Source organism: Lucilia sericata, unplaced genomic scaffold (genome assembly GCF_015586225.1).
Source record: "Lucilia sericata isolate MDLA Ls3-8-SP2 unplaced genomic scaffold, ASM1558622v1 Contig000005F_arrow, whole genome shotgun sequence".
NCBI classification, from domain to species: domain Eukaryota; kingdom Metazoa; phylum Arthropoda; class Insecta; order Diptera; family Calliphoridae; genus Lucilia; species Lucilia sericata.
In genome coordinates this window covers 620,372-646,440 of record NW_023994046.1, presented here as the reverse complement: position 1 = coordinate 646,440, position 26,069 = coordinate 620,372, and the positions used below count along the sequence as shown (strand labels likewise).

The window sequence follows — 26,069 nt, the reverse complement described above, 5'->3', positions numbered from 1 at the left end:
ATTTTTTGGACAAAAAATATTCCATATGATTTCAGTATTGTACACTATATATGAACGCTACTAACATACTAATCTCAGTACAATAAGAGAGATATAGGAGTAGGGTATACCGATTTATTCAAATCCAAAAATATAAATTTAGTGCTAAAATTTTTGCAAAAATCATAACTTAATAATAATTGGGACAAAAGTCACCAGGACTAAAAGAATAAAATGAGGAAAAATTCTGGGTGATTCGACTTTTTTATTCCTTTTTCGGAATCTATTTACACTCCAAATAAATCTGGGATTAGTGAAAATTATTTAAAAAGTTATGGACATTAAGCTGAAAACCCGATGAAATGTTTTTTTGAGATTTTCAAACTTTTTGGGAATTGCAGGATTCCTGAACAAAATTAAAAAAAATAGTCAATTTCCTATCTATAGACATATAATCTTGACATTTCCACATACATGTATATATTAAATTAAATAAAATACCTTAAAAAATATCGGAACAATGATTTTTTATATATATTTTGATTCTAAATTTTTTTCAGTTCCACCTATTTTGTTATTTTTTTTTAATATTACAAAAAACCTATTTTGAAAAATCTCGACCTACAATTTGAAACGAACTGACAAAAGCAAATCCCCACTGTATTGTAAAAAAAAGTGTTATTATGCTTAATAGCATACATAACAGTTAAATAACTGTTTAAAAAGTATTGTAAAGAAAATAATAAAATTTTAATATTTGTTTGCCTAAAAACTGAAGTATAAATTGAATAAAGTATGAAATTAAAAAAAAAACACATAAAAAGACAATATTTCTTAAGATCTCGGCAAATGTAAAAAACGTAATAAAAATTATGTTATGAATACATAAAAATAAAGAGCGAAACCAAAACAACGTTTTATGGCTTAAAAATAATGCAAGTACGAGTATATAGAAAAATAAACAATAAATTTTATACAAACATTGACTAAATATAAAAATATATACCTAATAATAATAAAATACAACCAAGGAAATAAATGCACAAGTTCTAACAGGAAAAAAACGAAACCGTATTGTAGAAAAGATTTGCAAGGTTTGCAGAATTAACAAGAGCAAAAATACATTTTCAAACTTGATTATGCCATGTACGAGTACTTGTGTTTTAAACGCGAATTAAAACGAGAAAATATATAAAAACTGGAGGCTATTATTTTGTAAAATACTAGGAGGGAGAAAACTAGAGAGAAATTCAAGGGAATTATATGGAACAATGACATGAAAGTGATTTGTGGTTGTGTATGGATGATACCAAAGTATAGTTAGCTCTCCCCGTTATTTGGTACTAACAGTGCAATGCGTTTTGTATTATATCGACGTTTGGCTGGGAAAACAATACACAAGGCATCGTTTAATGCCACCGAGCATCATTCACAAGGGAGTTGTAGTATAAAATGCTAAATTTCAAACAATATGCAAATTGTTATGTCTATTGTAAATAAAATAAATCGACTTTTATATGCATGTATTTGCAAATATGTATGTATGTTCATATAAAATAAATGGCTAATGATAAAATTTATGGGAAACTAATACAAAAATATACTCGCGGAACTTAAATGAATTAAAATAGAAAATAAAATGAATTGAAATGAAATGATTTACTTACTTGGTAACCATATAAAGTTAGCAAAATTTTGTATCAATTAAATGTGAATTAGTGAGTTTTAAATAATGAGTCTTGATTATCTATTAAGAATGTTGAAATATTGGTAAGTTGAAGATTAACTTTTCTACATTATAGAGTTATTCATTATTCTGATTTATACCTATAAATTAGAAAATTTTATTAGATATTTTATTTATTACAAATGAATTTAAAACACCTTATATTTTGTAAATTCAGGTTTTGATTTCTAAAGTATGTTGATTTAAATGTAATGATTTCAATCTAAAAAGAGAAAAAATATATATTAAAAACAGTTGTGTACAAAAACAACTTAATATTTATAAACTTACCGTTGTGTAATTTTGCTTGTTTTATTTAGGATTTTAAACCAATTTCTCCTGGATTGAAAATTTTTACATTTCTATCATTGACTTTGTACAAAACCTCCTTTGATGAATAATTGCATTCGTAACTGTTGTCGGCCTCGTCTTGTATTTTCTTAATCAACAATTTACCATCTACTTCACGGAATACACCACTTTTAAGTTTAACAACACGGATGTGTAAAGAACCCAATTTGGCCACATTATTATCATCTAGATTGTATATGTCACAATTGCTCATTTTTGTAATGATGGTTAAATTCTCAAATTCTTGCGATAGAGCTACCAGATTATGACAGAATTTCTGTATGTCCTCCTTGGTGGCACCCAAATTGTACAAAATTGCCAAATTATCAATAATAACAGTGGTGTTAATACGGGATGTAAAGCTGTTGCCTGATATTTGTTGCTTAATATCGGCCAACAGTAAATCGGTGAAACGGCATTCATTTGTCAACCATTTGCTGTTAAGGAAATCCTCGGCCATGTCATTCAGAGAGTCTATAACACGAAGAGTTTTACCCAAGAATATATTGCAATTATAGCCCAAACGCATGCCAGCATTAAAATAGTGTTGATAGTTGTGTTGCAAACATACGAGTAAGGTGCCAGCATTGGAAATACGCAAACGTTGACCCAGAATGGAGCTAATTAAGAAGCTTCCATCAATATTGGATTCCTCACTGATGTGTATGAATGATGGCAGTTTTTGCTCATTCAAACCACAAGCAAATAAAACAGAAGCAGCCATTATTCTGAAATTTAAGAAAATAAACAATGAAATATTATTGTAAATAAGTCCTCCAGAACACTATTTTCAATTTGCAACAAATGTTGCTTAATTCAGTTTTAATCAATAAAATTATCAATTATTAAAATAAACAACTTTGAAAGAAAGAATTCTAAAATATTATGGAATACTTTTAGAAAAATGATAAAAAATATCTGTGTCTATACATAATTTATCTCACGATTCAATGAACTTTTGAATACACATTTCACAATGTAATGTGCCAAGAAACATTTACAACGATTTAATTAAAAGAAAAATAGAATGAAAAACCTAAAATTTGCAATTTGAATTTTTTAACATGCCAACCAGGAGAATAACCAACCAACTATGTATGTACTTCAAACAATTCAGTTGTCACCAGATGAACACCACTCAGTACAATAGCACTGGAGGTCATAAAACAATCATGAGGATTTGTTAAGTTTGTAATATTGGTGGATGATATTGTGAGTGGTAGCACTCACTCAGCCTCCCAAATAACTAACTGTGTAAACAATTTGTGACTATTCTGTGTGCAATTTGTACGAAGTAGCTTCATTTTACATGACAGAATTCCAGCTATTATTGTTGCAGTTGGTGGGATGTTTTATGTACTTGTGTTAAAACCACAAGTAATTTTTGTTAAAAGTTCATAAATAAAAGAAAAGCTCGTTTTGCACTACAAATGTCTCATTTTTATTTGCTTTCCCCTTGATGTAAGTCGTTTGGAATTTAATTAATAAATTAGCAAAAACAAAACTGAAAAATTGCATCCAAATCCTTATAATTTAAAAGAATTTTAATTTCATTTCCGTAGTAAAATTTCGGTGTAATCATATATAATAAAAATTTACATACATATTTTCTTTTTTGTAAAAAAAATTATTATTAATTAAAAAAAAAAAAAAAAACTTGGCCCATGAGGGGATCGAACCCGCGACCTTCGCGTTATTAGCACGACGCTCTAACCAACTGAGCTAATGGGCCGATGTCTATCTGCTGTCAGAGTACAAACTAGTATTAGGTTATTGTATACAAAGCAATTGAAAATGATAAATTCATTAACAAGGTAATTCAAATATTATTTAAAAGTTGACAAATAAATTGCCTAACAGGAAGGTTCATATATTCTTCTTTAAACCTGGAAAGTACATATACGTTATGAAAATTTCAGTAACAAACCACTTGAGAATTAAAATTTTTTAAGAATAAAAATAATTTATATTCTCCTGGGGAGGGATAATTTTGTTGTGGTAAAAAGGTTGGATTGACTTATCGTATATCATTGGTAAAGAGGTTTTGTTTATTGTTAAAGTCACTTCCTGATCAGGATAGGATTCAATAAATTTCACAAGTATGCTTTAAAATTAACATGTATGTATATTAGACCGATTCACTCTGTATGGAAAGCAAAAACGTGTTTTTGTTACTCCTCTCAAAATTTACATTGCTTTAGTTTAAGATGATTCCCAAAATATTTTAAGTCTAGCGATGACCGTTGGTGAGCTGGACACAATTAAAAAAAGGTATTTTGGAATTATTTTTTTGAAATTTTTGTTTTGAAACAAAATATCCAATATGTATTATCGTTTGAAAGGGGACCGGAATATACATTTAATGATTCGGTGTGTTGCCGTCGAAATTACAAAAGGTTTTTTATAAATACAGCTATCTCTGATTTTAATGGTCTTTGGCCGAGTTATGATGGCTCAGGTCGGTCGTTCCAGAGGTTCATGTGAAAATCCAATGTAAAATGAAAAAAAAAAACATGTGGCCCATGAGGGGATCGAACCCGCGACCTTCGCGTTATTAGCACGACGCTCTAACCAACTGAGCTAATGGGCCGATGTTTGTCCGCTGTCAAAATAAACACTTGGATTAGTCTGGTGTTGTTATCTTGTTGTTACACACCTTGTTATTTTATGTTAAGAAGATAATTTTAATTAGTCTTTTTATTGAAAATCAAAAAGAAATCGAATAATAGGTAGAGAGTTGTTATTAATGTAGACTGACATATTTGTTTTTCGTATTTATGCATAAATATTATCGGGATTAATTGTTTTAATTCGAGGATTCGAAATTTTAAAATACGTAAATAAAAAAAACATTAAAATAATTTTTTAAATAAAACAAAAAGCGATATGGCCCATGGGGGGATCGAACCCGCGACCTTCGCGTTATTAGCACGACGCTCTAACCAACTGAGCTAATGGGCCAGATGCCGAACGGAGCTCTCAATAAATGGATAATATAATTGAAGTACCGATGCCATTGTATAAAATATTTTTTTATTATAGCCTTCAATATCGAGAAAATGATGTACATATGTATATATGTATGTATGTAAGTTTGTCATTCCGTTAGTAACTTCTACAATATTATTTCCGGTCCCATAAAGTCTATATGTCCCCAGATAACTTTGGGATCCAAATCTTGAATAATTTTGTCAGACTTGCTTTCGAGAAGTTTCATATTTAAAATCAGAAAAATCGGACCATAAATATCGAAAATATGTATGAACAACCTCTGAAAATTTCATCAAAAAATGAGCTTTTGTGGATGCTGTTGAAAAAAGGAAAAACAACAACATACAGCTTCATACGGTAATTGCTGTTCTTGTATTTAGTTTGCTTGTTTATTAAAACAAAGCAGAGCAAGAACAACAGGTTAAGAAATACAGCAGTGATGGGAAATGATGAACAATTATCTTAATCGAAATCTTCATATAGTTTCTCTGAATTAAATATTTTTAAAAATTTTATAATTCTTTAAACAGATTTCATTTAACTTCCAGTTAAGCTGTTATTGCTTGTGATAGCAGAAATAAACCTTTTTTTAAATCTTAAACATTGTATGAAAAATATTTATTGTATCTAAAATATAGATTTGCAAATAAGTTAAACAAATAAAATTTTAAAAATTAGAACTTAAACAACATCATTTTAACACATTCTATTTTTCAAATATTTTCAATGGACTTGCTGTATGCAAAAAGTAAACAGTTAACAACAATAATTATTTAATTAGTACAATAAATAAATATAACAATGTACTACTTGAAAAATACTTGTCATATTATGATAATAATATTCATAAATTATCTCAATAAAAGTACTACAGTAAATAATATCTTTAAAATAAGTATTTTTTAATATATTCGTATTTGTTATCCCAATATTATGTTTTAATCCTAAAACTCATTGTTATCAATTCTGACAAAGAACCAATTTAATTTAATTAAAATCCAAACTCTTCAAATTTGTAGTGCGTGTATCCATTAATTAAATAAATATCTACTATTTATTTTATTTACACGCATTCTGTTGTCATCGAAACTATTTTAAATTATTAAGAGAAAAAAATATAAAAATTGCCACATAAAACTAAAAACCAATTGCAACTGTAATTAAATGATATCATTTTAATTATGTTTTATAATTTTATTTACCAACAAATGGAGAGAGAGAGTAGAGCCACCAATTGTTTATGATAATTTCAATGGTTTTTGAAAATGTACGCGATTTTATTATTTTATAAATTAACAATTGAAAATGTTGTGAAGAAAACCACAATGATGTAGCTGTTAGCTGTTTAAGTGGTAAAATTACAACAATTATAATTTCTTTTTTATTTAAAATGTTATTTTATGTATTTAAAATAATTTTTATTCTATTTCTTTTCATTTTATAATTAAAAAGTTCAAGTGTGTTGGCATAGTTTTCTCTAATATCTGATTGATAAGTCGTAAGGATAAACTGATTAAACAATCCATATCAGAATGGACAGAAATATCTTAATCAACGGTGTAAATGATCCTAACCCGATTGGTATACTAAATATAAAGCGCTTAGATTCCTGCTTTGCGCTGTAAAAGAAACCTTTTATTTTTGGGAAATTATTTATAAAAAAATTATAATTTGGTGGGATATCTATAGAAACGTGTTTACCAATTGCAATGGACTAGCAAAAATTTAATAAATGCTAATAAAAGCAGGAACGTGTAACATACTTAGGTACAAAATATCTGATAAATATATATATTCTAATGAGATATTCAAAAATGCAAAACCAAAGTGTAAACAAAAAAAAAAACACATATACATTTTCTATTTGAAATTATAACCATTTAATAGATAATTTGAACAAAACGTGTACTAGAAATTGTTAAAATGACTCACAATTAATATGAGATTATTGAATAAAGAATATGAAAAATGCAAACAAAAAATATCTCTCAAATAAAAGTAAAATTTAAACAATTAAATAAAACTTACATGCTCTATACGAAATACATAAAAATAAATAAAATGTATATTATTAACTCGTAGTTTAAACGCACTTTTAATCAAAAAACGCCAGGGCTTTCTATAAACAAGCTTTTTTAACTAAAACTAACGATCAATCTGATGAGCATACATATATATTTTTTGAAGAAATCTCCTAAATAAATCGGGAGAGAAATTGATAAGAAACTATTCAATATGATTTTATTTAATAGTCTTCTTTGTTCTCTGGAAAAGATCACAGTAAAAACTTTGTTGTTATACACCAAGCGTTATGGAAGCAAAATAAATGACATGTTGTCGATGATTAGACAAAAATAAAATAGCTAAAGCAAACGAGCATAAGAATCTGCTCACACAACATTCAAGGAAATTTATTTAACATCACTAACACTTAGTTTGCCTTCAATAGATTTTGAAAACAAATTAAAGAAAAACAAGATTCTAGCCATTGTGCTAGAAGATCCAAAATAGTTTATGAAACATTGAATCGTTCAGTAAACATGTCAGCAGATGAATATATAGACAGGTCTATAGAATATGATTTAAACTAATATACGGACTATTCTATCAACAAGCCTATGTAAATTATATTTTATAAATCTTGTATAAAATACAAATTTTGCAATGAATATGGGGTTGGATAAAAGCCCTGCCCTCCATTAAATTTCATTGAGTGTATGTAAACGCCGACTATTTGTTTGCTAGTCTCGTTCGTCTGCCACTAGCTAGCGTTAAACGTTTAGAGCGTTTTTGAGCACTCATAAGTTTCAAAATACGAGTTGTTAGAGCTAACATTAGTTTGTGGTGGCAGGTCGTATGATTCAATACGTTTCAGTTTTTTATACTCGTTTGTAGGGAAAATAAGTAATAAACTGGAAAATAAAATATATTAAATTAAATTAAAATACCATCAAATAAATGTATGTTTTATAAATCATACATTAACATTTAAACAAAATAAAGAATATTAATAAATAAAACTAATTAGTTACAAATTGTAACAAAAGAAATCGACGTACAAAATATCAAATAAACCAGACCAGCCAGCTGATATTCACAATTGCACAAACATTTCCAAGGTAAAGTTCAAAACGGAAAATTATTTACTTTTTTTTTTATTAAGCAAATGTGAAAACAACAAAAGTAATTAACGCAAAAACTTAATGAAATTATCAAAAAGCAAAAAAAAATCTAATTAATATTTTGGATTTTCTTATAAAAAGTAATACTTTATTTTGACAAAACTATCACGCGTTTGGTGTCAACTGTGATTAGAGGACATTATGAGATAGAAAATGTTGTTGTCATTCAAAAAAAAAAAAAAAAAAAAAACTAACGTTTATCTAGAGTGTCTAGAGACAAATGTTAACATTGTTAACATGTGTCTAGAGACAAATGTTAACAGCAAAAATGACGTAGCAATTGCGAAAAGGTTGTTTGAGAAACGTATTCAAATGTTTGTTTTCGTTTACAGAGGTACCAGTATCTTTCGGTTTGTTTATTTGGAAAATTATTTAAAACGTAATGATGTGAAATTTCAAAACATTTTCAAAATATTTACATCTGTTTTCTTTTTAATTTTTGGGTACAGTTCAAACAAAATAACTAAATCTCTACAATTTTTAATTATATAAATTTAAAAAATAAACAAGCAAATTTTAAATGTTTGTGTTATATTATATTTTAGTTTCCGGGGTAATTAAAATATAAAACACCTATATAAAGTTTTCGTATATATGTATACGCATTAATTCAAAAAATTATATATAATTAGGGAATTAATAATAATTATGTTCTCTGTATTGGCCTAGGTACATATATAAAAAGTTCGGTTCCATGAAAGGTTTCGTTTAGAAACGAAAGTATATACATATAGCACTTTTTAGATTAAAAGTTTTTTATTTAAATTATCAAGATAAACAACTTTATAAGTTCAAGTTCTTGTCAGCTTATTATGTTTTATATTTTATTGATAAAAATTTCCCTGACAGCAGTTTACGATAATCAGGTAACATTTAGCTCAAAATTATCTTTATTATTGTGATAAAAAAAATACTTATAATTGAACTTTATCAATATTTTCTTCACTAAAATGAAAGGTATTTAATTAATTTTAGAAATGTTGAAATGAAATTATTATTAGAAAATAAATAAAACTACTTGAAAAGACAAAAACAAAAACATTTATGTTTATAACCAAAGTATCCAATAGGAGAATGATTTCTTTAGTAATTCGAACTTAAATTGTTTATCCAATCTATAGAATATTTAAAGCAAGAAATGCCTAAAGTTCAACAAAACGTTTATTTATTTATTTTAAAAATGTCTAAATAAAATTAAATTTTAAATCAACTTATTAAACTTATTTCTTTTTAACCTGGTAACAAAATAAAATAATAAATTTGTATTACACCCTAATCTCCTATATACATTCAAGTCTATAATGAAACAAACATTATATTGTATGTTTCTTTTGTATACAAATTGTAAATATTGATTGACTTTTACCTTTTAGTATTATTTTATTTTCCGCAAACATAATCACACACATACATACATATGTATCTAAAACATATAAATAAATGTATTTTAATAAAAATGTTTTTTATGTAATGTTTAGAATAAACAGGCCTGATAAGAGTTTCAACAAGAATTCTTCAATTAATAAAAAAAATTAAGGGGTTTGTTTTTAAGGCAATTATTTGAAATCAAACTACATACAGGTAAAACAGCATATCATTAATAAACTACATATGTATATATGTACATATGTATTAAGTATTCAACAACTTAATTTGTGTTTTGAATTTTTGATTTTGTTTTTTAATTTTGCAAATAGCACATGTTATTGGGGAAATATCTGATGATTTTGTGTTTTTCTAAAAAGTCTATATATATATATACATTTATATTTTTTATGATGTTTTTAAACATCTTTATTTATATATGGATAACCCACGTGATAATTTTCGCTATATACAAAATGGAAAATCTGAAAAAAAATTGTCATTGTTTTTCATCATAAACTGACACTACTTCCATACCTTTCCCCTACTTCCATACATCCCCTTTCTATCACTCTGTACCCTCATTCCTGATCTATAAAAATTGTCTAAATAAATTTTCAAATTTATTTGTTTATCAGAATTTTATACACATATTCAGTTAAAAATTTCTCTTTATCTTCTCTCCAGCCAACGAAATTCATAATTTCGTGTGAAACAATAGAAAACGTTTGTGGTCAATGTCAAATTGTAAAAAAAAAATATTGCTAAAATTTTGTACAAATAACAACAAGAGGTACAAAAATATACCAATATAATAATATTTTTATATAAACACACGCTTCTCAAAATGCGGAACATTTTTATAAAAAACAAGCCCCTTATTTCGTCAACAAAATAAAAACAACCAAACAGAAATGTTATGTATTAAAAAAATAATAAAACAAGAGAAGAATTGGGTAATAGCGTGTGTTGATAAATAATTTATATTGTACCTAAAACAAGTATATTTATTTAATACATATTTACTTATTTCGTCTATTAAATTGATAAAAATAAATTTTCCATAACATAATCTCATATGTTAATAATCTTTTTCCAGTGGTCATTTTTATGGATTTTTGAAACAAAGAATGTATTTTTTTTTTTGTTTTAGAAAAAAAAAAATTTTCTATAACAATAATCAGAAATGGTGAAAAATTGTTTGTCATTATAAAAATATTTTTTATCGCAGCATTTGATAAATTTAAACAATGTTTGCAAATTGTTATAAACCCACTGATTGTACATATTTTGTTACAAGATTGAATGAGTTCTACCCAAAATAATTATATTTAAATCCAAATGAATCAATAAGTAACCAGGAAAATTATTTATTAATTTATTTATTTTTTATAAACTTTATTCTATAAAATATTTTTTATAGTGGAATAGTGATGAAGCTAAATAGGATTTAAAACATAAATACCTGTAAAAATATACATATGTATGCATGTATGCCCTACAATGAAGAATTTAATTAACACGAATTTCTTTAAGTTATATAGAAAACCACAGCCAGTTTATTCTATTTGCATAATAAATTTTTAATTAAAACCCAGTATATATATTTTTTTTTGGGATAAAAATACAGCATTTCAAATCTTATGCGCCTCACAACCAGTTTTAGAAGATGCATTTTTAGTGTTAATTTGTAATTTAAATAAGATGACTGACTTTCTAATAACTAATTTTCTTTTACAACGCATCGCACCTTTTTGAATTTTAAATTACAGTTACAAAAGCTGAAAGAAAGACCTATAAAATATTTGAGGAAAACGAAAAATGAAAACAAACAAAAACAATAATAAACTGAAGATTAAAAACATCGTATTGGGATGGAACAATTAAGGTCATTAACCTTTTACACGAACAAACATATGGGGAACTGCTTATAATAAAAATGCAACTTAAAAATTTTGATATTTAAGAAAAATAGTTGAAAAAATGGATTTTATAACAAGGTTTTGAGTATTATATAACCTGTTAACTGTTTTAGTTTATGTTTAGTTTGATCACAAACCAAGAAAATCAAACAAATTAGATTTTTTTCCAATTTTGCATTAATTCATTAACTAATTCACAAGCCACTTTTTAAAATTCTAAAGCCACATTGGGTATATATTTTTAAAATATTTTTTTCGATTAAATTTCGAATGGAATTTTTAAAATTACATTATAACATAACTCCGATTTCGAAATTTTAATGAGTGGCAAATCGGACTACGGGAACGCCATAAATTCCGCGTTTTAGCTATTACAACAACAGCAACAACAGGAAATTTACTTATAAGATTTGTACCATTACAAACTAACGAAGCAAGTCAAATAAAAACTTGTAATAAAAAGTGCAGAGAAGTCGAAAATATAATGGGGTAAAGTCCAAACAAAGTTTGGTACAACTAAAATCTGAAGAAATAGCTTATTGTGCAAAATTCTATCACAAAATATAATTTCGAAATATTTAGAATCCGTGGGAGTGCAAAAAAGAAGAAAAAACATAATTTTGAAACTCAACAAAAGGGCAATAAAGTGTATGTGAGCTTTCTGAAATTAATCTTGCTCATAAGAATGCAAATGTGTGATGGATAACGAGACATATTTTAGGAAGAAATTATTGACAGTCAAAGCATCCGCAAGCCAAAGATTCCAGGAAAAGTTTTGTTGTAGTTATCCGTAATACCGATCATAGTTTATTACGAAAAATTATACCACATTACAGAACTAAAAAAAACAAGTAAGAAAGTATAGTCGGGCGTGGCCGACCATATGATACCCTACACAAGTTATGAATATTAAATGTGATTTATTTTTCATAATAAAGCATTTATCTTCAATATTCCCTTGTTCCGATACATTTAAGCAATTTATGGATGAAAAACTAATTTTCTGAAAGAGGCTTTATATGGGGGCTAGGGGCAAATATGGATCAAGCCCGATAAAATTTTTTGAATATACATATTTATATTTACATAATATTTTATTCTGCTGAATTTCATTGCGATATTTGTGTTTATAAGTTAATTTGGGACAGTAATTTTCTGAAGGGGACTTTGTATGGGAGCTAGGGTCAAATGGGGCCCGATCTTTATAAAATTTGGCAGGGTCATCAAGACTTCTATAAAAATTAGTTGTGCCGTATTTTATCGATATATCTGTATATTTAACATAATTATGAGCTCAGAAGCCCTTTTCGGTGGGTTCTGTTCTATGGGGGCTAGGTGAAATAATGGACCGATTTTAACCATTTTCAATAGGCTTCGTCCTTGGGTCAAATAAAACGTGCGTGCCAAATTTCATCCAATCTTGAAAATTGCGACCTGTATCTTGCGCACAAGGTTTACATGGACAGCCAGCCAGACGGTCGGACAGACGGACACAGTTTAATCGACTCAGAAAACGATTCTAAGCCGATTGGTATACTTTAAGGTGGGTATAGGACGAATATTTTTGTATGTTACAAACATCAGCACAAATCCAATATACCCTCCCCACTAAAGTGGTGTAGGGTATAATTATACCACATTACAGAACTTAAAAAAAATAAAAAATATATAATTTGTCCCAAAGAAACATAACCCTCCAAATTTTCCACAATTGGGAACTTTTTGGTATAATTGAAAATAAATGTGAACTAAAATGGATAAAAATGATCTTAAAACCATAAATACATATGTATGTAGGGTATTCTAATATCAATGAATGATTTAACCAAAGAAAATAAGGAAAGCTAATCGCGAAGGAGCCAATTTTTTTATAAATTTTCTGATTTTAACTTAAAAATAGAGCTTGACTATTTTTTACATGAAAAACGAAGCAAAAATGATGTCTTCTCGCAATTTAAGATTAGAGCGTGCTCCTCCGCACGTGCAAATGTTGGAAGATTTACTTGGCTCGTCCTAGGAATAAAAAACCATCAATTATTTCAAATGCCTATCACATTTTACAGCTTCCTATCGATCCAACTGATGGATTTAACTAAAATAGTGTAATAATCTATACCTCTGCCCTCTGGATATTATACGAGTTGCAGTTGAACATATATATGAAACAGATCATCCTTGGTAATGTGCATTTTGTGCAGAGAATGTTTACTAAAGGAATGGCCCGTAATGATCCTGTCCAACTGTTTAATCAGTATCGGGTTAAGTTTCGGGAATTGTATAGTTTGGACTATATGTCCCGAAATATACAACTCAAATCAGTAAATAAAATTTACAAAACAATTCATAAATTGTATGTAGTCACCCATAAGAACAAACGTTATTAACAAATATTTCCTACATTGTGCAAATCGCGCAAAATCATAAAAATTATGCAAACTTTTATATATATAATAGAAAAATTAATATAACTTACATAAAATCCTTATTAATTATTGTTTTTTACGCACAAATAATATACAAATATAGCACTTTTTTTAATAAAAACACACACAATTCGCAAATTACTTGGTCACTGCAAGACAATCAAACAGCTGATCAGAGCCCTGTGCCGACTGAATATGTCGGCGGCGACTTAAAATCGACTGTAAGCCGGCTAAGTTTTCAACTACGTTTAGTTTTTAATTTTTCAACGATTTTAAATAAAAACGGAATCCGAGAGATCAGAAAGTAGGATTTTGGAAGCAAATATATTGTTTATAACAACAAAACAGAGCAAACTCAAAAGTTGCATGAGAAATTATGCAGGGATGGATAAAAAATTCTTAAAAATTAAAAACAAATCCTTTCTACAAGTTTTACTAGGATCTGCCGATATTTAACCCTATCTTTCATATAAAACATCTTGCAGAAAATCAGTTTCTAAAAAATTTTGCATTAAGAAAATGATCAATAACGTAAAAACAAATATATTTTATTTGTTTATTTACTAGCTATACCCGGTGTGCTGTGCTACCCTAAAAGCAATATAAATAAGAAACCTACTTAACAATTTTGATGATTCTAACTACAATGGTTTTCCAGATATACAATTTGTTACATATGGGAGATTCCACGCAAATTATTGCAATTTCGCCAATTATTCCGAACGTTAATTAAGATTTTAATTTAATCTATGAAAAATTTGAATAATCTAATAGTTTCCAGATATACAAAATTTTGTATTTAATTCATATGGGAAGTGCCAAGCCCCCCATTGAAAGTCCGCCCGTTATTCTCTAAATGTTCTTCAGTAAAATTTGAAGATTCTAGCTCTAATAGTTTCTCAGATATACGAATTTTTCTATTTAATTCATATGGGAGCTCCAAGCCCCCCAGATGAAAGTCCGCCCTTTTTTCTCCAAAATGTTCAGATGAATATTAAAGTTGTTCGTGCAAAATTTGAAGAATTTAGTTATATTAGTTTCCCAGATAAACGAATTTTTGTATTTAATTCATATGGGAGGTTCCGCTCCCCTCATTGGTAGTCCCCCAGTTTATTACCCAAAATGTTTACATGGATGTTAAAGTTCTTCCAGAACAACATCATTTAAAGGGATCACAAAGAGATTGAAAAATATTACAAAAGTTTCACTTTGAAAACATTATTAGAAATTCTAATTTAGAATGTATGAAAACTCGCAACTCTAAAGGAAGACTATTCCTATTTTAGTGGTATTTTATGATTAAAATAAGTAAGGCAAATCATATGTCGTAAAAAAGCAAATTTCGGAAGTGGTCCGATCATTAGATTAATAAGAACGTCACCGTGATTTTCGGATTAGGGACTTAAATGTGGAATTGGATCAATAATATATATAATTTAAAGTATTTTTTTTTTAATTCTACCATAATTCTATCATAATGATAACTTTTGGAATGATGTATTAGCTATAAACTGATTTTCTGTAAGAGGGTTATATTGGCGGACCGATCCTCATAATTTTATTTTTCATAAATGTGGGTTTCGGTTCCTAAAAATGTTTATTTCGTCGACATCGACATTTGAAAGCCATTTATGTGCGTTTAAGTCATTTTCTGAAGAAGATTTCATTACATATTTTCGTTCCAACAAAAATTGTTTTATTATGGTATTATTAAGTACGTAGAAAACGTTAAAATCAATTATTGAAGGGGGCAGGGTCAACTATGGCCTATAGAGATTTCGATTGATATCGAGCCCTTTTTGCAAAATGGACGTAAGCGAGATAAATTTTCGTTCAATTAGGATACTGCGTGTTTAATTTTATGTTTATATATTCAATATTTTAGAAAATTCAAAAAGTACCAGTTAAAGAACGAAAAATTACCAGAAATACTCCAGTTTAAATTTTCATTCACTCAAGTCCCTGATTGCTTAGTTTTATGTTTTTAGGTTCATTATAAAAGAAAATCCAAATAGTACAAGTTGAAGAACGAAAAAGTACCAAAAAGTCCCGTTTTATATGTTCTCACTTACTCCATGTTCAATATTATAGAAATTTCAAAAAATACCTTTTGAAGAACGAAAAAGTACCAAAAAGTTCCCTTTTATATGTTATTGCTTAATCCGGGCTGTACATTCCTAAATTCATGTTTCTAGGTTCAATATTATAAAAAATTCAAAAAGTACCAGTCGAAGAACGAAAAATAAAAAACTCAAAAAGTACCTTTTGAAGAACGAAAAAGTACCAAAAAGTCCACTTTTATAGATTCTCAAGTGCTTAATTACATGTTTCTAAGTTCTAAGTCAAAAAAGTACCAGTTGCAACATCATATTGGGAGCCCGTTATTATGTATTCAAATGTATAAGTTAATAAACCAAAAACAATGTTTTATAAAAAAGTACCAAAAATAGGTACATTTTTCACCCCTTAAACGTCCGAATATCCAAAAAGTACTAAATTTATATTTTTATTTGTTCGTCAAGTTATGAAGGATTCAAAAATATTTTTTGAATGTTCTCTGGTTTAAAAGATACATGGGGTGCAAAAGAAGTACCAAATTACAGTTTCTACCCGTTAATTCCCCAAAGGGGCCGAATTTAAAAAAAGTACCAGACACCTGCCCGCTTATTTTTTAAATGAACGACGATAAGCTTTAAACTGTTTTTGTATCTTTTATAGTTTAGGAGATATGAGGTTACCGAATTTACCCGTTTTTACCATTTTTAACCCCCTAATCATTCGAATTTCCAAAAATCCCGTCTAAGTGGATCTATTTGGTGGGAGACCAACCTCTTGTCTAAATTTCAGCTCTTTAGCTAAAACCGTTTAGGCTCTACGATGATGAATCAGTCAGTCAGTCAGTAACGTTAGAATTTTATATATGTACTAGCTATACCCAGTGTGCTTCGCTACCCTCATCGTAATGGAATAAAATAAATATTATTGTAAATATATATATATCTGCAATATCAAAAAGTCCCCTATTTAAATTTATGTTTATAAATTCAATATTTTAGAAAACTCAAAAAGTACCAATGAAGTACGAAAAAGTAACAAAATATCTCTTTTATTTAATTTCATGTTCCTAAGTTCAATATTATAGAAAATTAAAAAAGTACCAGTTGAAGAACGAAAAATTACCAAAGGGTCCCCTTTTATAGATTCTCATTAACTCCGGGCTCCACATGGTTAATTTCATGTTATAAAAAACACAAAAAGTACCTTTTGAAGAACGAAAAATTACCAAAAAGTCCTCTTTTATATGTTCTCACTTACTCCGGGCTCTACGTACTTAATTTCATGTTTCTAGGTTCAATATTATAGAAAATTCAAAAAGTACCTTTTGAAGAACGAAAAAGTGCCGAAAAGTCCCCTTTTATAGGTTATCACTTAATCTTGGCTGTACTTGCTTAATTTCATGTTTCTAGGTTCAATTTAATAGAAAACTCAAAAAGTACCAGTCGAAGGACGAAAAAGTACCAAAAAGTCCCCTTTTATAGATTCTCATTTACTCCAGGCTCTACATGCTTAATTTCATGCTTCTAGGATCAATATTATAGAAAATTCAAAAAGTACCAGTCGAAAGACGAAAAAGTACCAAAAAGTCCCCTTTTATAGATTCTCATTTAATAAGGGCTCTACATGCTTAATTTTATGTTTCTAGGTTAAATTTTATAGAAAACTCAAAAAGTACCAGTCGAAGGACGAAAAAGTACCAAAAAGTCCCCTTTTATAGATTCTCATTAACTAAGGCCTCCGCATGCTTAATTTCATGTTTCTAGGTTAAATTTTATAGAAAACTCAAAAAGTACCAGCCAAAGGACGAAAAAGTACCAAAAAGTCTCATTTTATAGATTCTCATTTACTCCGAGCTCTACATGCTTAATTTCATGTTTCTAGGTTTAATTTTAAAGAAAACTCAAAAAAGTACCTGTGTAGAACGAAAAAGTAGCGAAAAGTCCCTTTATTATTAATTTCATGTTTCTATTTCAATATCATAGAAAACTCAAAAAGGACCAGTTGGAGAATGAAAAGTACCAAAAAATATCACTTGATACCGGGGTTCCAAATAACACCCCATTAGGATATTTAGTGTTTCTAAATTTAAAAATTTTATCTAAATTGGATCATTGTGGTTGAATAAAATCAAATTTCCCGTTTTTACCCCTTTTGGTACTTTTTCCTCCCCATTAACGAAATAAAAATTCTATTCCAAAAAGTTGCAACATCGTAGTGGGAGCCCGTTATTATGTATTCATATGTATAAGTTAATAAACCAAAAACAATGTTTTATGAAAAAAGTACCAAAAATAGGTACAATTTTAACCCCTTAAACGTCCGAATATCCAAAAAGTACTAAATTCATATTTTAATTTTTTCATTAAGTTATGAAGGAGTCAAAAATATTTTTTGAATGTGCACTGGTTTAAAAGATACATGGGGTGCGAAAAAAGTACCAAAATACAGTTTTTACCCGTTTATTCCCTAAAGGGGCCGAATTTTAAAAAAGTACCAGACACCTGTCCGTTTATTTTTTAAATGAACGGCGATAAGCTTTAAACTGCTTTTGTATCTTTTCTAGTTTAGGAGATATAAGGTTACCGAATTTACCCGTTTTTACCCTTTTTTACCCCCTAAACATTCGAATTTCCAAAAATTCCGTCTTAGTGGATCTATTTGGCGGGAGACCAACCTCCTGTCCAAATTTCAGCTCTTTAGCTTCAACCGTTTAGGCTGTGCGATGATGAATCAGTCAGTCAGTCAGTCAGTAACGTTAGAATTTTATATATATAGATTATGTATATAGATTTCGTGCATTGAATTATACTGTTAAAACATTGTAATGTTCGACTTGAATTCAAGTTTCGTTTTCACTGGAGAATGCTATTGAATTAAAGTGTATTTCAAGACTTGAAATTTGAATGTTTGACTGGAATTAAACTTGTTTTAAACTTTAATTCCAGCAAGAATGCTTATTTGGTATAGTGTGACAACTATAAGGGACCTAAAGTCGACATAAAGCCCACAATGGTTAGTACCAATATTTTGCCCAAATAACATCTACATACCTAGCTAGGTTATATCCTCTAGGTCCGTGAAGACATTCTCTACAAAGCTATAAATTTGTATAAAAGGCGGCTTAACAATTGTTTCTTGTAAATATTCGGCCACCATAGTGTTTGGAGACAACAAGAGCTTCACTGAAAGGCACACCAGACAGACATCGCGCTCTATTATGAGTGTATGGTAGTGATTCTGCTGAGATCAATGGTATAATAATAAGTATGTATCCCAAGGATACCCCCTGAATACGGCAATCAGCTTCCGTCCATTGCCTCTAGGTGATAATATACCATGTCACCACTAGCCGACAGACCACCACCCGCCTAGGTGACTAGGGAGGTATATATGTGGGCATTCTTCCAGGAGACCATCATGATGCCTCCTCTTTCTTGAAAAGACGTTCTTTATAGACAAATAAATAATTAATTAACACCATTACTTACATTTTTTAATCTTCTAGATCTCACAAATATGCCAAATATAGATTTCGATAAACACTTTTGGGTATTAAACGAAAACAAACCCCGCCTTAAAAAAATTTCATCATAATTATTAACAATTTAAATAAATTCAACCCAACACTTGCTGTTTCTTTGTACAATGACCCTCGGTATAGTAGTATAGCATACAATCTTATTAATTTCAATTTTTAGTAAAACAATATTTTTTTATTTAAAGAATATCATTTCAGTCATTTTAGATTTTCGCACACACACAACAACAGATTTTTTTTGGCAAATAAAAAATGCAGAAAACAGCTTGGCGCGAAAAATTCTAGCAGAATTTCTTTTCGCAGTCGGCAGAATTGACATCAACTGCACTTCCCATTTGAAATACACATGTTCGATACCCTAGCCCTTTACGGTATGACATACCAGCAATGTAAAAAGGTGTAGCTCCGTTGACGTCAACGAAGCTGGTTTGAAGTCAAAGCAGCGACTCGAATTAGGCGCGAAAACACGAAAATATCTGAGGCGAAGCATATACATCGAACGTTTAGCAAAGTTCTACACCGGCCAAATTTCAATGAGCGGCTTATTATTAGATAAAAGAAAACTTGCTTAAATGAAAACAAATTAATTTTATATTGTAAAATTCCACAAATTTAGCGAAAGTATTTTGTAAATTGTACAAAATATGGCGAAATTTTCAAGCCGTATTAAGCTGAAAAATTTTCGGTGGCGGCGGCTTTGACATTTTGTTCGGCGGCTAGTCTTAGTCGGCTTAAGCCGAAACGGCGCAAGTCTCTACAGCTGATTCACACTTAGCGGCAGTTTTGACATTTCTCAAACAGTGCTGGAAAGTTATTCTTATTTTAAAATACAACACTTTTGTTTAGCAAATCTCAGCACCTAATATATAAAATAGAACAAGAAAATGTGAGAATTAAAAAAGAACTGAAATAAATTACAAAATCTGTTTAAAATTAATAAATAAAATATTAATTTATTTACATTGTAAAGAATTTTTACTTATGTTTTACTTAAATTAAAATTTATTGCAAAGTCAGATTTAGTCAATTTTAAAACCTCTATGCGAACTTTGCAATTATTTTCATTCTGTCTTTTACTTCCTTTCTAAACAAACTGACATTTCTTTTTCGTAGATATTTGCTCATTGTTTTTCTTTCCCCTAGTCTTCTAAACAAACAACACATTTGGCATTTCCCAGAAGACCGTGAAAATTTCTTTTTTTTTGTGTGTATCTTAAATTTTTTATAAATTGAATACGACGGATACATAGAATATTGAATTTGTAGTGACAAACTTTTTATTTCCGGTGGTTAAAACCACCTTTAAATAAAATTTACTTTAGTTTACGTTCTACGCGTATCGAAAATGCAATAAATTTATTTTTTAAGAAACGAGAGAAGAAAGTTCCTGTAATTATAATTTAATTTATAAGGATCAACATTCCATTAAAGCTAAAACAAAAACATTCCAAAATGTTGCACAAATATTTCAAGTGAAAGTATCCGTCCATTTCGTTTCATTTTCTTTTTGAATAGAAAAGAAAAAAGGGAAGTAAGTACCTATATCATTAGAAAGTGATTGTTCAATACAATGACAACAATACAATTCAAGTAGGTTCTGTCAAGGCCAAGGGTCTTCCTTAATTACATGCGCCACACTCATCATTGTAATGATGATGGAGGTGACGTGTGTTTAAGAAAACTGATAAATTTATATTTAATGTACATTGTACATAATATGTGACGTCATTTAAAAGATAAATTCATTGTATGTACTAACAAATTGTATACATACATTTGTACATTCATATTAATTTATTGATACTAATGTACATACTATTAATGTTTGATAATTTCAGCTTGCTGTTTGTTGTTTTTATTAAATTTATTTTTATATTCTCGTTGCAGTTTTCTTCCACAGTACAACCAAAATACCAACCGTTAAAACATTTCAAGACATCGTCCTCCGTAAAATAAAAATAATATTCGCCAAAAGTAATAATAATGTCTGCCGTACCCGTAGAAAAGTCTAAACGTTTGGGACGTTGGTATTTCGGTGGTTTGGCCAGCGCTGGCGCTGCCTGTTGTACCCATCCCCTTGACTTGATCAAAGTCACCCTACAAACTCAACAGGGAAAATTGTCCGTAGTACAATTAACAGCTAAAGTGGTGAGAGAGCAGGGTGTATTTGCTCTCTATAATGGCTTGTCTGCCTCTGTCTTGCGTCAAATGACCTATTCCATGACACGTTTTGGCATTTATGAAGTGGGTAAGCCCTACATTAACACTGACACCTTCCTCGGCAAAATTACTTTGGCCGGTTTGGCTGGTACTTTCGGTGGTATTGTGGGTACCCCTGCTGATATGGTTAACGTCCGCATGCAAAACGATGTTAAATTGCCTCCAGAGCAGAGAAGAAAGTAAGTTAAGAAATAGCGGCTCACACTTATCAAACTTTTTATTTGTTTCCCCTTTTTCCTCTTTCAGTTACAAGAATGCTTTGGATGGTCTTATTAAGGTTTATCGCCATGAAGGTTTCAAACGTTTATTCTCAGGTGCTACTACTGCCACTGGAAGAGGTGTATTAATGACAATTGGTCAAGTTGCTTTCTATGATCAGGTAAGAGTTAAATACTTGATTATATCCAAACTACTATAATAAAATTCCAATAATTCTAGATTAAAACCATGCTTTTGGAGACTCCTCACTTTGATGATAATTTGGTTACACATTTCACCGCATCTTTGGCTGCCGGTGCTATTGCCACAACTTTAACACAACCTTTGGATGTGTTAAAGACTCGTATGATGAATGCCAAACCAGGCGAGTTTAAGGGTCTCTGGGATATTGTTAAATTCACAGCTCGTTTGGGTCCATTGGGCTTCTTCAAGGGCTATATTCCAGCCTTTGTGCGTTTAGGCCCACATACGATCATAACTTTCGTATTCCTTGAACAATTGCGTTTGAATTTTGGAGCTCTGCCACCCAGCAAACAATAAGTAGACAAAAATCACTACAAGGGATTTAGACTAAAACTAAAACAAACATATTTTCTAAATTCAGCAGGACAACAAATAATTTTTTATAGTTTTTCTTTTAAATAACGAACAAATTTTTGCATAAAAATGCTACTACTCTACTAATAGTTGTAATATTTTTTAGAGCAAATTTACAAAAGATAAATAACAAAACAAAAAAAAAAAAAACTCAAGCACACAAATTTTAAAATCAAACATATTTAATTGCTGTTAATTATTTGCATTTTTTGATAAAGTAATTTCGTAATTTGTTTTCTTATACGCAAATTTACATATATAAACAACTACATGTTTTCTTCTTTTTAAGTAATAATTAAACAGAAAGTTTTAACTATGTAATATTGTAATGATTGTAATGATTGTAATAACTGTAACTACATTTAACATTCCTGCTAATCAGAGTACTAATATGTTGTATGTGTTTTAGATTTATAAGATTTAGGAAAAAGTTTCAATGACAACTTTTATTTTGTATATACTTTAGAATTACAATTACATTTGCGCGCACATCATTTGATTTTTCTATTTTTTGTTAAAGCTTAAGAAAAATATCTTTATATTGCTACTTGTTGTCTATTTAGAAAAGTTTTATATGTTCATGTTTTTTATATAAATGTTTACTTACAAAACTATATGTGAAAATCTTCATTTTCAGTTAAAATATAGACTGCTTTTTTGAAAAATAAAAAAGCAAAAAAAAAGTGAATGAAGTTTGTTTTAATTTTAGAATGTTGAAAAAATGGAGAATACACCTATCGTAAGTACGAAATTTCATAAAGTCTACAGACCGATTTCAATTTTTTCTACAAATTTTATAGAAAGGTTTTGGAAGGTGACTTTATATGCGGGAAGGGTCAATTATGAACCGATACTCAAATTTTGTATATAGATTTTGTTTTGTATAGAACTTGTTTATACTCGTATCTTTTAATAAGTAAAACGTATTTTAATAAGCAAAATCATTTCCTGAAGGGAACCTAGGGCAAGGGACCTTATATGGGCGGTCGGGTCAAATATGGAACAAGCCTCATAAAATTTGGCATACGAAACTTATTTATGTCGAATTTCATCGCTATACTCGTATTTTGAAAACAGTTATGCCTGTTAATAAAGTTGCTTTTCGGGGGTCCATTTGTATGGGCGCTATCCGATCCGGACCGATATTGCCCTCTTTCAATACCAAACAAACCTTACCTATAAGGAATGTTTCTAACTTGCAGCTCTTTCCGTTCGGACTCTATCGTGCATTCAACAGACAGACATGGCTAAATCATCTAAGAATTTAATAATTTATACCCACCATCATTGATCATTGATGTTGGTTATAAAACATATAATATTATTATTGAAGACGATACCTATCATAATACGATTCAATTTTCAAACTTCAGGTACTAAATTTGAAGACCAGCTATTCGTTTTTAGACATTTTATTTTTTATATTCACGTCATATGGGAAGTGCCACACCCACTTGAAATTTCAAAACAAAAATGTAGCCTATTGTTAAAGAAATCGTTTAAAAATTTAGTAGAACAATTTTGTAGCTAGTACTGATTTTTTTTTACAGATTTTATACTTTTTACATTGCAAAACATAATACATAAAATGTAATTGAATGTAATTATAAGTAAATGATATTTCAATATTTGTTTCTGTGTAAGAAAAATAAATATTTCGATACTATTCTGTTATTTTTATCCAAATTTTTGTTCTAAAACTTTTATTCCGATTATAATTAAAAAATCATTAATATTGTATTCCACATGAAAAGCGAAAAACGGATAAATCGTTGGTATTTCGGTGGTATATCCAGTGCTACAGCAGTGGGTGTTACACATCCTCTGGACTTGATAAAAGTCCATTTGCAAACACAACAACTGCCCAAAAAGACGTTAGTTCAAACAATAAGTCATATTTATGCTGCAGGAGGTATGAAAGACTATCTATGGCACAAGCCTATAACTTTAATAACATTAACTATGTACTATAAAAGGTCTGAAAGGATTCTATCGCGGCATGTCAGCATCTCTAGTACGACAACTAACTTATACAACAACACGTTTTGGTATCTATGAATCGGGTAAACAATATATTGATGTCCGTAATATAGGTCAAACTTTGGCTTTAGCCATTACGGCCGGTGTTTGCGGGGGAGTAGTGGGTGTACCGACCGATATGGTGAATGTTCGTATGCAAAATGATTCAAAACTGCCTAAGGAAAAACAAAGAGGGTATTTAAATTGGATTATATAAGTAAAAGACATTAAGCAAATATTTTCCAAATAATCAAGGATTTCCTATTATGTATTAAAAAATATTTTGTTGATGTGATTAGTTCAATTTTTGCAAAATTATATTGATTTTTTCCCTTTGTCTTCTGAAGTTATAAACATGTGTTTGATGGATTGTATCGTGTGACAAAAGAAGAAGGCATTCAAGCACTTTTCAGAGGTGGTTCGGCGGCTGTCTCACGAGGTGTAATGATGACAATTGGACAAAATGTTGTCTATGATTATGTAGGAATTTTATTTTTATATTTTTGTATTAAATTATTAAATTTTTCTTTCCAGTTGAAACGTTTTCTTTTGAGTACAACATATTTTAAAGACAATTCTCCCACACATTTTCTTACCTCTCTCATATCGGGAGGAGTTGCAACTCTTTGTACTCAACCTCTGGATGTAATGAAAACCCGTCTTATGAATGCGAAACCCGGTCAATATTCTGGATTGCTGGCTGTAGCAAAAGATATAGCAAATGTTGGACCAATGGGATTTTTTAAAGGTTTTATTCCGGCTTTTGCTCGTATAGGTCCCCATACAATATTAACATTTCTTATGATGGAGCAATTGCGTTTACATTTTGGATATTTTCCCCCAAATACTTCGTCGTAGCTGCAATTTATATTTTTAATAAAATGTTTAGTTTGTATGGAGTTTTATTTCGTATATGAATACATATAAGAAATAAAATTCGATGTGAAAATAAACAGATTATTTTCGTTTCATTTTCAATTTATTCGAATTTCAATTAACGAACTTGGTAATTTTTTTAAAAATAATTTTTCCGCCAAAAATGTTTTAAATCTTTATTAATACGTTTTTCAAACTCCCTTCTTTTTTAATCAAATCAAAAATATGAAAACATCTTTTATTTGTGTAATTTTTATTATTAAATATATTGGATTTTTGTCCAGTTTTTGTTTCATTATTATGTATGTATGAATTAATATTATTTAAGTTTTTTTGTGCTTATAATTAGCAGACAAAAAATTTAAACTTAAAGTACGTGGGAACAAATAAATGTTTATTATTTAAATAAAATCTATTTTATTAAGGAGGGGAGTGTTATATGGAAAAGGCTGAGAATTTCAAACTAATAACGAATAATGTTGGTATTAATTAATGGACAATGAAACTGTGTTTGTGTATTTATTTGTTTTGTTTTATTAAAAACTAAGAACAAATTAAACAAAATAAAAATATAATAAAGAAAATAATAATAAAATTGTTTTA

General features: G+C 29.1%; 2 protein-coding genes and 3 non-coding genes across 8 annotated transcripts; 1 reads left to right on the top strand and 4 right to left on the bottom strand.

The window, feature by feature from the left end:
* Positions 1-1,702: 1,702 nt before the first annotated feature.
* Positions 1,703-20,036, bottom strand: LOC119601159. Of its 4 annotated transcripts, XR_005231183.1 has the most exons (4): positions 13,990-14,130; positions 1,997-2,784; positions 1,864-1,928; positions 1,703-1,806 (listed from the first exon to the last, which is right to left on the bottom strand). XR_005231183.1 is itself a non-coding variant. In XM_037951925.1 (3 exons), the coding sequence occupies exon 2, from the start codon at positions 2,778-2,780 to the stop codon at positions 2,022-2,024; it is 759 nt and encodes a 252-aa protein (XP_037807853.1). In that variant the 5' UTR covers positions 2,781-2,784; positions 19,486-20,036; the 3' UTR covers positions 1,797-1,928; positions 1,997-2,021. The 4 variants fall into 4 exon arrangements, 3 of the variants coding, with proteins under 3 accessions (XP_037807853.1, XP_037807845.1, XP_037807858.1); XM_037951925.1 differs by lacking the exon at positions 13,990-14,130 and adding an exon at positions 19,486-20,036 and having other exon boundaries at positions 1,797-1,928; XM_037951917.1 differs by having other exon boundaries at positions 1,797-1,928.
* On the bottom strand, positions 3,715-3,788 carry Trnai-aau. The gene has a single exon. It is a non-coding gene; the product is annotated as a tRNA-Ile (tRNA).
* Positions 4,573-4,646, bottom strand: Trnai-aau. The gene has a single exon. It is a non-coding gene; the product is annotated as a tRNA-Ile (tRNA).
* Positions 4,944-5,017, bottom strand: Trnai-aau. Its single transcript has one exon. It is a non-coding gene; the product is annotated as a tRNA-Ile (tRNA).
* LOC119601251 (brain mitochondrial carrier protein 1-like) lies at positions 7,864-25,452 on the top strand. Its single transcript, XM_037952077.1, has 8 exons — positions 7,864-8,166; positions 21,423-21,934; positions 22,002-22,134; positions 22,194-22,511; positions 24,300-24,483; positions 24,548-24,785; positions 24,938-25,070; positions 25,125-25,452. Exons 2-8 carry the CDS (start codon positions 21,519-21,521, stop codon positions 25,446-25,448), a joined length of 1,746 nt encoding a protein of 581 aa, XP_037808005.1. The 5' UTR covers positions 7,864-8,166; positions 21,423-21,518; the 3' UTR covers positions 25,449-25,452.
* Positions 25,453-26,069: the final 617 nt, after the last annotated feature.